The 13215-nt window shown below is 36.9% G+C and overlaps 1 protein-coding gene across 50 annotated transcripts in view; it reads right to left on the reverse strand.

The window, feature by feature from the left end:
• Positions 1–13215, reverse strand: part of ANK2 (ankyrin 2) — a 323587-nt gene that overhangs the window by 222318 nt on the left and 88054 nt on the right. For 9 of the 50 annotated variants that reach the window (XM_045085515.1, XM_045085512.1, XM_045085508.1 and 6 more), the window contains exon 1: positions 3024–3388. The exons of 18 other annotated variants lie outside the window; for them this stretch is intronic. In XM_045085515.1, coding sequence (XP_044941450.1) covers positions 3024–3158 — 135 coding nt within the window. In that variant the 5' untranslated portion in view covers positions 3159–3388. Of the gene's footprint in view, positions 1–3023; positions 3404–13215 lie in introns of those variants that run through there. 23 more of the 50 variants (XM_045085529.1, XM_045085525.1, XM_045085521.1 and 20 more) reach the window with 6 other exon arrangements.

Below are 13215 nucleotides of genomic sequence, written 5' to 3' on the forward strand. Positions count from 1 at the left end.
AGCCAGACCAATTTGTTTCCCGTTTGTCCATGGCTGCTTTCTCTCTACAGAGAAGTTTCCAGCCCAGAGAACCAGAGACCAGGTAGCCAGCAACATCTATAATGTTCACTCCCTATAGTTCTTTCCAGAAAAATTTAGTTGACCTGTCCTCTGGAATTTAAACATTAATTTGTATATACATTAGGAAAAAAACATATTATTTGTCCAGTTATAGAACTTTAAAAATTTTTGTAATATTAGCTGTTCATCTTTTTCACTACATTTTTTAAAGTTATCATAATACCAAAATAATATTTAGTTTTCTATTTTTTCGTATAATTTTTGTGCTTGCTGTGTAATATTTCTGGAAATTATTCTGGTCTGATTTTCTTTTTCTTTTTTATAAAAGGAAATATTTAAAAATCCATAAACTTATAAGTGGAATTGCAATTATTGACATACAATAGTATGGTTCAAGAAGAAATTATTTTTGGTTCCTGACTTCCAACACAATTCCTGATAATTGATTTATTCCTCATTGCTATACTTATCTATACAATGTCAGAATATTCAAAATTCTAAGTAAAATTTACAGAAAAGAATGAAGTATTGATTTATATAAAACCCAGCAGTTTTAGTATCTCAAAAATTTATATTTTTTCATACGTTTTGTTCTGATTATGAAAAAAATTAGAGAATTTATTAATTTGAAATATTTGGCCTAATGACATAATAAATTATCTAAAACATTTCTAAGTTTATTTCTATGAAAAAGGTGCCAAGTACCTCTGTTTCTGTCTTCCTTCACCAAAAAATAATATTATAAAAATAAAAATTATTAAGTTCTAAAGCTCTTAACAACTGTTTACCATTAATTGTGACAAGCATGAATGATGGAAATTGACTAAGGAGAATATCTATCTAGATGATTAGGGAAGGAGTGACTTCAGTCTTATAGTACCCATTTAACAGTAAAGAAAGATGATAGAGTTTCCTAAGTTTGGAAAACTTCAGCCAGACAAAACCACATATTTAGCTTAAGCCAACCTCTGTATTAAGAATTATTGTTGTTGTTGTTGTTGTTATTATTATTATTATTATTATTATGGCCCCACAAAGTGGAGAAATTTCTGAGTAGACTGTCACTTGGGAAGGAAGACAACAGGTGCATTTCCACCTCTACCATAACTTTCCAAGTTATAGCAAGCATTATACATTCCCATCTATAAAATCATTGACAGAAAAGTTTATTCAATGATCAGCCTATTATATTATTTAAGTCAGAGTAATCAGATTTTAATTTATTTTTTAAATCAACTCACATTTTTCAGGACCAGTATCTACATTAATAGAAATAGAAGGATTATAATGAAAGAATGATGTTGCTGGTGATTATTTCTTTGAAAACTGAACTGTTTTCTGAACTCTGAAGTTTTGAGTGAATTTCTCATTTTAGCCCTTGGACCTCAGAAGCATGTTGTCACTTGTTTGCCTATATTTAATTTTTAAAGCACCTATATTTTCAGACATTACATTTTTCTTAATGATGTTTAAAGGGTGAGAAAATGGAATACACTCATATAACTTAAAAATGTGGAAAGAATTATTAACTAACATTTGAAAGAATGGTTTTAAATTCTAAATTAATAAAAAAATATTCATAGAATCTACCTTTTAAACAAGAGTTACTTCTTAGGGACTATATTTACACGTTACAACTAAGCAAACGTTGGGTCACTAAAAAGTTACCCAAAAAGTTTACCTTTTTTTCCCCACCTCAGTTCAGAAATTGCACTAGAAGCACTGCTTAGCGATCCGGACTGACTCTCCGGGTGGATGTGGGTAATTTAACCCATAACCCAGAAGGAGAAACCTCAGCTGCGTGATTGTGAAGGCAGGTGTCCTCCCCTCCCCTTGGGACTGTTTATTCTCCTGCCTGTGGGGACTTCCATTCCCAATCCCGGAAGCACTGTCTTCTTTTTCATTATAGTGCTGACAGACTTTCTTTTCACTTCTGTTAACTGCAAACACTGCCTCTGCATGTTGTTTTATTGATAAGTTCTTAGTTTCTGTTTCAGTTTCCCTGGGGTCTGACAGAATTTCAATGCTAGGAAATTATGAGATTCTTCCAGATCAAAGTAACAGCCAAAGAGCACCTCAGACTCCTCACCTACTTGTTCTTCTCACCCCCGGAAATATCAGGTGTCACGTCCTGAGGAGGAGTACAACCCCTCCGTCTCTTTCACTCAGAAATCCTCCAAAATCCTAGTCTCATGGTTTCACTCCAAATTAAATAACTTGCAATAAGGTCAAATTCCTGGGTCTGACAGATCAAAGATAATCTTTACTCTCCAGCAAATTTAAAAATCAAAATATTTCAGCTAGAGATTGTTGGCCCTCTCAGCTAAAAACCACAACAGGCCCTTGTAACCATTCTAAGGAACATATCGTGACTATGAATTATTACAATCTGAAAGCTAGCTTTGACATTTGATTGCTCAACTTTTAAGCCTCTGCACAAAACAGTATCATCATTAGAGTGGCATTCAAAGGACTTTTCACTGAAGTTAGTCAGATATTGGAAGTAAAATGCCTTTATGGGCTGCAACTGGGATTCCAAGTTAGCACCTGCTTAAAAAATGCCCTGTGACCTCATGGAAAATGACCTATACATGAATATATAAATAGGCCGAAGAATGTGACAGCCTGAATATAAGTGAATCGGAGCAATATTGCTCTAAGTCACTCTGCAATCAAATACATCTTTGGCTTTGCACAAAATTTCAAATGAAAACGACAGCATCACCGCTTATTTCCAAATGTCAGTTCATAGTTAAAGCCGAACTCCAGAGGCACAGACACGGGGCGCCCCATGGCCCACGAAGGAGACACAACAGCGTGCCAGAGGCAGCTGGGTAGTTGGATCACCTCGGTTTTACTCTGTCGTCTTCCTTCCAGGAAGTTTGGAGGTGGACCAATGAGGTCCACGGTCGAACCTTATGCCACCATCCTCTCCTCCTCCTCGTGTGTGGCTTAGAACTTACCCAGACCTCAAGTTCTCTGGTGTCCTCGCTGTTACAGCCATAGTAGTCTGGAGTTTTATCCAGTTCCTGCATGTGTCCTTGTGCTCTTACGCTCTTATCCGCATGACAGGACGGGCAGAGAGCTGCATTACCCATCTCAGCTCTACAGTTCCTGCTGTCACTGGGCCTGTGCTTGCCCTCTGTGGTCTGTCGAGGGCTCCCAGGGGGACGCTACTGTGGACAATGCATCTGGACGACCCTTGGCTCCTCTGCTCAGTTCCCCTACACGCCCCTCACCAGTTCTCCCCATCTGCTGGCTGGCTTGCTGGTGGCAGAGAGAACTCAAAACCCCAGCAACTGCAGGCTGCATTCAGTGACCATTTCCAATTCAGGCTCTGCCAGTCTATTTTTACACCTACCAGGCCAGCTATGCATGTCAATGGAGTGAGGGGGGTGAGCTGAGACCGAGCAGGGGAGGGGGCGGTGTTGTTTTGTTTTTCACCATGTGAGCAGCCTGTTCTACACATGGACTTAAGTTCCTGCTGTGTGAAATGTCTCAACATGGAGAATTTTTGCATTACTCCGTAAATGCCTTTGAGTCCTTTGATTTCCTCCCCCCTCTGTCTTTCTGGTGGCATGAACACCAAATCTGTTAATGATCTCACTCTACCAGCACAACAGGTAGAAACTATTTTCATGATTGTTTAAACTAAGAGGCATACTCTCAGCTGACAGACATTATCATTTTCATGATCATTTACAGAAAACAACTGGCCATCCTTTCAGCACTTAAACTTCATCAGAAACACATCCGTCAAAATGGCTTGTTTTACAATGATATAGATGTTCTGAATTTCACAACATATCTACAGTTTTCCATTATTCATGATCATGCCACAGTAGAGCAAACATTTTGATTTACTTATAATTCTTTTCAATTTTCAATACTTTGGAAATGTTCCCCCCAGGTTTATTTAAAAAAAAAAAAACTGAAAATGGCTTTCAAAAACATACATACTATCCCTGAAACCATATTATAGAGTTTTGAAAGAAGTTGTTTCCCACGGAGATGAGCACAGCAAATGCAGAGATTTTTATGAAGCCAATTATGATAAACATCAAGACTTTGTTATAGACCATTACTGATTAAATTTTATTCTCCCCACTAAGTTTCCTCTAAAACTTTATTTATATAGTGTTTTACTATTCGTCCTATCCTTCCTCATTTGATATTTGCTTTCTCTTTTCATATCTTCTAAATATATTTTAAACTACTCAATGGCAGGATAAAGATTAACATTTTGTACCATCTACCCAAGTTATATATTAAAGTATTAAAAGTTAAATCTACTGAATTGAAAGCAACCATTTGGGGAAAACAGGATGTGGAAGATATTTAGAAATTAACCACATCACATTGATAGAATAAAACTTACCTTTCCGATTTGCCATTTCTTTTAACTAAAAATGTCTGTCATTATGATCATTTATTCCATAAAAACAGCATTCCTGAAATAGCCTATCACTCTATATCACTGTCCAAAACCCTTAACCAAACAAACACACACACACAAAACAAACAAACAAAAACACAACACCCTTTAACAAACTCAAATCCAAGAATGGCATTTTGGGATTATTGATTCTTATAGCCTTATGCTGGGATATTTTTTTGTTTCGTTTTGTTTTGTTTTACCAATCCTATTTGAATAGCTCTTTATCCCAGAATTTATGAACCTAGAGTATGTTATTTACTGTAAAGATCCTATCCCTACATTCAAGTTTCACCGAATTTCAGTATTTGGTGAAATTATTTTTGTCTTTCAGCTATAGGTGATGACATATTTTAAAACAGTTTTTTTTTTTAATTTATTGACGGAACAAATAATATTATGATAAAAATGGGGGCATAATTTCTCCATTCATGTGAAAGACAAGCACAATCTAAATATTTTAAGTGTTAAAATTTTAATGGAGATTAAGGAGTGCACTTGTTGTGATGAGCCCGGGTGATATATGAAAGTGTTGAATCGCTATAGTGTACACCTAAAACTAATATTACCCAGCCTGTTAACTAACTGGAATTTAAATAAAAACCTTAAAAAAAAAAAAACCCTAGGGAAAAGTGTTAAAGGTTTAGGTGAAAGCATTCATAAAGATGAAATTTTAGTATCAGTAACAAGATCAGACTGGTAGCTGAGATGTACCAAGCAAAACCTTTTGTGTTGCTGAAATTATTTTTATAAAGACTAAAATCATGATTCATCATAACATGGTAATCCCTTATCATGGTTATACATACTTGAACAATGTAACTATTGAAATTAAGTAAGCACTGTGTATAATACTGTTTTTACAAACTCTTTCAAACCGATGTTTTAAAATTTACTAGCCTCTTAGAGCCTTACACTGCCTTAAAAGTCATATAATAGGTGCTTCTTCTTAAATATATATGAACTATTTTGTTCAGAATATAAACCAAGATTTTACCAGCTGTTAAAAGAGGTATACTTCTTTTTTTTTAAGATTTTATTTATTTAGGGGTGCCTGGGTGGCTCAGTGGGTCAAAGCCTCTGCCTTTGGCTCAGGTCATGACCCCAAGATCCTGATATCGAGCCCCGCATCCAGCTCTTTGCTCAGCAGGGAGCCTGCTTCCTCTTCTCTCTCTGCCTGCCTCTCTGCCTACCCGTGATCTCTTTTTGCCAAATAAATAAATAAAATCTTTAAAAAAAAAAAAAAGATTTTATTTATTTATTTGACAGAGAGAGAGAGAGATATTACAAGCAGGCAGAGAGAGAGGAAGAAAGCAGGCTCCCCACCAAGCTGAGTCCGATGTGGGGCTCAATCCCAGAACCCTGAGATCACGACCTGAGCCGAAGGCAGAGGCCCAACCCACTGAGCCACCCAGGCACCCCAAAAGGTAAAACTATTTTTAGAACATAAAAATTTAATATTCAACAATCTTTTCATACAGAATTGAGCAAATCCTAAAATTTCTCTGTGGCCTCATTCCTTCATTCTAGAATTGAGGTCTGAATCCCTGTACTTAACACATGTAAAAGCAATATTAACCACTCTAGCTCAAGGAAAGATGTCTGTAGGTGCTCAGTAAATAATTTTGCCGTGCTTTAACAGCATGAATTGTTTCCTGGAATCTTTCTGTCTCATTAATACATCACCCATTCTACCACCATGCCTTGGATTTTCCTCTCTTTCAGCCAAGCAGTCAAGCATCCCTTTCGCCACCAGTCCCCGTTCATTGTCTCTTTCAAAGCTCATCTTAAAATTCACTTTCCCCTAAAAGTCTTAATTACACCTATGTTAGTTCCTTAACTTGTTCTATCTTTTTGAATAAAGTTGGGACCACTATCAGCTATTTGCTCTTTTTACAGAATATGGCTTGTCTCTCACTGACCTTCTCACAGATGTAAAATACACACAGTAGTTTAAATGTTTGCTAAGTAAATGAAAAAAGTCAGCTACAGATAGGAGCACAATTGATCATATCAATATTTAATTGCACTCTACTGACCTTTTTACACATTCACAGAAACAGATTTAATAATTTCAAACATTTTTACACATGACAAATCTTTAATTTCATTTTCATTTCCACATCCATAATAAACACTCTCAGTAGTCTTTGAATAAATAATAACATTGTTTGGAGTTTATTTTCCTAGAAAAGAATTTGTACTGCTTCATTTCAGAAGAAAAAAAAATGTTCATAAAGTACACTGAGGACATAAACTAAAAAAGAAACATGTTGAAAACAAGATACTCTTTCTAAACGACTAGTAATTAGGTTTCTACCCTCTCTCCTTTATCCCCTGAAAATCTTCCCATTGTTTCCTAATAGAAAAATGTCCTACTTACTGGATATAATAACACCCATGCTCTTTATCATTAGGGCTGCCCAAAATATGCCTCAGAGCAGTATCAAAATCTCACTACTTCAGTGAGTAAAATTTAGTGTCTAAACAAGTACAGGCTAAGAAAAGACAATTAGACACTGCTGGTGCTCCTGTGATTGCTAAAACTTCCTATTTGCTGATCAAACAGTTAAGCTATCAGTCTAGAAGATAGCATAGCTTTGAAAAAAGATCTTCAACGAACAGCTTCATACATGACCACTCCAGGCTAGCCCAATGCTCCTTTCTGCATAATCAAAAAAAAAAAAAAAAAAAAGGTGAGAGGAGTTTGCAAAAGAGGGCATTGCTTCAGAGGTTAAAATACTGCTAGTTCTAGGGGCCTCTGGGTGGTTCACTCAGTTGAGTGTCCAACTCTTGGTTTTGGCTCAGGTCATGATCTCATGGATCATGATCTCATGGGTGGTGAGATCTAGCCCCACATCAGGCTCTGTGGTCCGTGGGGAATCTGCCTGAAGATTCTCTCCCTCTGTTCTATCCCCTACTCCTGTGTGCATTCTCTCCCTCAAATAAATAAATAAATCTTTAAACAAATATTGCTAGTTCTATTTCCTAGTGGTTAACTAAAAGCAGCTGCCAGACAGACTTGTCACAAAAGCTTGTGACAACCTATATATCTAACATTTTGCCAACTAGATGGTAAGGTTAGCAAATACTGTGCAGTACTCGTGCCTTAATCATGGCCCCGTAGACTTTTAGGATCTCTGTGGACATTTGACAAGGGATACGCTTTCTGCCAGGGCAGAACAATGTCACCACTGTTTCTCAAAAATGCTTCAAAGTCATTAGGGCAAATTACTCAGAAAGCAAATATTTGCATGTTTGGCCACACTTTGAGCAGGATACTTGACTTTGGTGCATGATTTAGAATGTGAAATTCAAACCCCTCACGATGTGACATATTTGCAATATCCTTCTTAAATTTCCAGGCACTCTTACTGTTATTATTTCATCAGTATTGCTGTGGTTCAAATCCATCAAAAGAGAAAAGAGATTAAGAACTGAGAACAAAGGCCAGCCTCTCATCTGTAATCTTCTGAAAGTAGCTGCTGAAGTCCCTACACAGCAAAGCTAAAAACCATTCACTGCAGTTTTAAATTTCACCTTTTAAATAAGAAGCAAAGATTATGAAATCATCAGAAAACTTAACACCTTAGAGAAGAACTAACTGCATCAGTTCTCTACTTTAACCTAAAGAGTCTAAATTTCACAGCTACTACAGAGGAATGAAAAGACCTCTGCGCTAGGAAAAACTAATCCCCGATTTGGGTTCTACCACTCATTTACCTGCATGGATTTGTGTAACCTTTATCAAATCTGGGCTTTAGTTTTCTTTTTTTGAAAAGAGGGAGGTCAGACTAGATGACTGCTAGGTCCCTTCCAGCTCTGAAGTTCTTTACTTCCACGCAAAAGCACTTGTTTACATTTGAACATGTACTTAACAGATGGTAGTTGAAGCTGACCACCTATTTGGTTAGCTAGCATGAGAAAAAAAAAATAAAAAGAACAACTCAATATCTTGCATCACGGGTCCCTGGTTCTCTGAGCTGACTGCATGCAGTGACATTTCCATGGGACACATACAAGGGGAGATGAAAGGACCATTGTGTGAAAGATGGCAAACTCTGTCAGTGTTTAGGAGCTCTTTTTCAAGGTGAGGACCCTTAAGCTCCTGCTTCACCTTTCCTGAATATTAGCCCTACTGGAAAACTAGAAACATTTTGGAAAGCTCACCCTGTCAGTTTTCTGCATCTCACAACTATAAAACAACTTACATCTGGAGGTGATCTCCTTCTCCGAACCTGATGTTATAGGACAGCTTTATAGGATTTTGTAGGACAAGTTTTTGCAAATCAACTGCATAAAATAGAAGAGATTTTAGTCTCCCTCATAGATTTCAATTTACTTGTCCTTAAAGGGCAAGTGCTGTCATATTAAAAATATTGAAGAACATTCACTTAGGCGTCTGCTTTCAGGCTCAGGTCATGATCCCAGCGTCCTGGTATCGAGCCCTAAGTTGGGCTCCCTGCTCAGTGGGGGGCCTGCTTCTCCCTCTCCCTCTGCTGTTCCCTCTGCTTATGCTCTCTCTCTCTCTCTGTCAAATAAATAAATAAATCTTAAAAAAAAAATATTGAAGAACATATTTTGCCTGGAGTCTCTAAAGAGGCAAATCCAAAAGAATGTTTCACTCAGAACTATGGAATTTAATTTTTTTTTCTCTCTTGCAAGTTGTAAGGGTTATTCAAGGATATATATCACACAAATGAAAAAAGCCAAGTCCACTCTCTTAATCTAAACTATCACTACAGCATCAACTGTCCTAATATGATAGTGTTACCACTTCGTATTTGGCAGATCATTAACATGTAAGATACGTGTGGCCTTTGCTGAACTTAGAAAACTGTTTAAATTATAACCCACCTCCCCTCACACTCGCCCACTACCAGCTTTTTCTTTTTCTTTTTTTCAAACCACGCTAGTCATAATTCAAAACTGATTGTTTTGGTCAAATATATTTATCTGATTAAACTAACATTTCACTACTCCTATTGTGTGCAGAATTCTCCAAGCCCATTCACAGGAAACCAGGGACAAATTCTTCTCACTTTGGGAATCACTGACCTGTGGAAAAAAAAACTGGAACATTCTGTGCAGCAACAGAGACAGCACATTATTTTCTCTTGTGTTTGGACACATTCAATAACATTTCTTTAGCTAAAAGTTAAACATGTAATGATTTTTACCCATTGGATCTGTTATATAACTGATCAATCAGGAAAACCGTTGCATAATTTATAGATCTACCACAGATTCTCTATATTAACACGTGGCATCACTTTTCTAATTGAGGTCAGTATAAGCAAGTTTGACTGTGTATGCTGTCCACAAATTAATCAAAATGAATATCGCCAAGCTATTTATGTGCCCACAAACATCAATTAACCAATTTAATTTTACATTCCTCCCAGCTATTATTTTCATTCCAGGCTGCTGCCTCTTGACTCCTAGTGTATAAAGGAGGACATTCTTTAATAAACAGTGAGAAAGAAGTTTTCTAAAAGTTACTCCACAAAATGCCCGGCATAAAGCAGGCACTCCATAAATGCCCTTGACTGACATTAAAGACACTATGAGGCAAGACGTGGAGGGTGTGCAGAGCAAGCCTAGAGGGCCATGTGACTTGTTCAGTTCAGTCATATTGGACTGCATTTTGAAACACAACATGAAGAAAACAATTTAGCCATTGTGTGCTCCTACTTTTTCTGGAAAAAAAAAAAATGCGTATCCACATACCACTCAGAAAATGGTTAACTACTACAGCAGGGGCTCCCCAAAAGGCTTACTTGTAGAAAAAGTGAAGGATGAAAATAAAAAAGCAGGGCAGGGTCTCCACTGCAATCTGACTTTAACAGTTACTTTCTGAAACGTAAGTCAGTATTTTAGTTTACTATCATTTCCTGGAAGTTTCCATCTGGAATGGAGGGAGAGTGGATAGGGGTAATCTGGAAAGGATTCTGTTAAGGGGATTTTAAGATGAATGAACAGTGCATAGCACAACTGGTGATCACTTCATGGGGTAAAGTCTAGCGCCCAAAGGAACAACGTGCTGAGAGGACCTAACTCTTCACAACAAGCTGACCAGTTATGCTCTACATGATGCATGCCACAGTGGTCTAGACCGATCTATCAAAATGGTCTCTCACATGCCCTGTTAGTTAGACACAATGCTTGATCATTAGGACAAGATAAATAGGAGTGCGGTCCTCATGAGAATTTATAATCAACTTCTCCAAATAATGTCTTAAGTATATAGGAAACTTCACCGCTATGTTCAAATAAATTATCCATGACTGAGATCAGCAAATAAAAATTCATTTATCCTTTCCATACTTCTCAAGTCTCAGTTCACTTTGTATATGGACAGTTTCCCTTTGATGGTTCCCAGGCATTAAGTTCCATATATTTATAGTCACCTTTTGTACATTTACCCAAGAGGTTCTGAAAAATCGCGACTTTTCAAAAACTTTTTGGGTTATTAAATACAACATGAAGGCTTAAATGTTTTGATAAATTTGTCATTACTGAAAAAAGGTCTTCAATTTAAAACAGAGCCCAGTTCAAGGGAATCATATACTCAAATATTTTAATCTATTGGTCTCAGAGTATTTTATAATAATAACTTCCAACAAAATAAATGCACATGTACACATGCACACACAATACACACACACGTATATGCCCCACTTGAAATGCAACAGGAAACACAGACATTTGAAATACACTGCTATGGGGCGCCTGGGTGGCTCAGTAGGTTAAGCCGCTGCCTTCGGCTCAGGTCATGATCTCAGGGTCCTGGGATCCAGCCCCACATCAGGCTCTCTGCTTGGCAGGGTGTCTGCTTCCCCCTCTCTCTCTGTCTGCCTCTCTGCCTACTTGTGATCTCTGTCTGTCAAATAAATAAATAAAATCTTTTAAAAAATAAAATAAAATAAAATACACTGCTAGGCTGGGGCACCTGGGTGCCTCAGTTTTAAGTGGCAGCTCTTGGTTTTGGCTCAGGTCATGATCCCAGAGTCGTAAGATCCTGCCCCATGTCAGGCTCCAGGCTTGGTGTGGGGTCTGCTTGATGCTCTTTCCCTCTCCCTTCCTCTTCGGCTCCCTCCCCGTCTGTCCCATGCCCCACCCCCAACACACACAGCGCATACTGCACTCTCTTTCTCTCAAAGAAATAAATAAAATCTTTTTAAAAAATTAATAAAATTAAATACACTGTCAGGCTATAGGCAGTCTTTTATCAATTAAGAGCAAATTCAATTTCAAACTAAATTTCTAATACTAGTTCAAACCGGAGCAGATATAAGCATTTGTCAAAATTACCAATTAAACCTGACTTATGAGGATGGTAACTGATTTCCTTGTACAACAGTAAAACATTAAACCAAGAAGTTTCTGTGATTATAAAATATGGTACTATTAGGGTTTGGAAAAAAAAAAACTACATGTTGAGTGTGCATTTAATCAAGAACTAAATTAACTATAATTACAGAATGATAGGCTAAATTCAATTTGTTTCAAAGGCTGAGAAAACTTAGAGCACCAAAAATAATCTGAATTTCACTGTTCAACTGACATTTTATTTGGGTTCTATTTCAAGATTTCTCTAAAGCAAATTTATTCTATACATCTTAAAGTATAAATAATTGTTTATAATCCTTTACCTATTATTCATGCTAGAATAAGTATCCTGATTGTATATCATTTGTTCCCCTGAATAATGGGAAATTTTTTGGTAAAGTTTTTAAATTATGTCCTACTTTTTTTGGAAGGCAGAATAATTTTACAGGCAATCAAAAACCCTATGAATACAAAAATAAAAATATTATAAAATCAATATCATTAACTCAATTCTTCTAAAACTGTGTCATTGTGGTCTTGTGTCCTCTGAACTACAATGTTATTGGCCATATGTTGTAAGGAATGAATTCCTGGCTGAGCTCTGCCAGCTGCCACTTTTAACTTTAGTATTCCAATCTGTGTAATAATGAGCTACAATAAATAGAATCTTAGGCTGATGTTTGTATATGTTAAATCTTTAGAATCATATGTTTATAAATCATGCTATGAGGTCAGCATATGATTTATCTTCTCTACAGGAAGATAAGAAAGAAATAAAGAAGGAAGAAGGGAGGAGGGAAGGAAAGATTGTAAATATGATAAGAAAATGCAGATCTATCTCTAAAACTTAAGAAGGGCTTTTTCCTTAAGAATAGTTATTAAAAATATTTTCAATAAATACGTTTTTCATTTTTCCAGTTCTTAAGAGCTAGTATTTAAATATTCTCAGGGCTTTCCTAGGTTAATGAAGAATCTCTCTCCCACACCAATGTGTTCTCCTCAAACTTGCTCCGGGCCCTGCCTTGTCTGGCTCAACCGACTAGCACCCCTATATTCTTTGCTGCTCAAGCTGGAAATACTGATGTTTTTGACATTCCCTTTCCTATATATCTAGGCCTAAAGACTCTGCTTTTTTTTCCATCTGTTAGCCACCATTTTAGGTCAGGAGCTCATCATTTCCTGGCTAAATTACGTTAACTCTCTCCTAAATAGTTTCCTGCTTCTAGCCTCACTCTATTCCAATCCATTCCCCCACACAATAACCAGAGTGAGTTTCCCAAAGCTCACATCTATTCAGGACACCTCCCATATTCTCCATGATAAAAGGCAAAACCTTCTATGTGCTATACCGAGTCCTATATGCTGATCCTCCTCCCCCATCTCATCTT

This window comes from Mustela putorius, unplaced genomic scaffold (assembly GCF_011764305.1).
Source record: "Mustela putorius furo isolate JIRA1106 unplaced genomic scaffold, ASM1176430v1.1 tig00000868_pilon_pilon_pilon, whole genome shotgun sequence".
In the NCBI taxonomy this organism is placed as follows: Eukaryota; Metazoa; Chordata; class Mammalia; order Carnivora; family Mustelidae; genus Mustela; species Mustela putorius.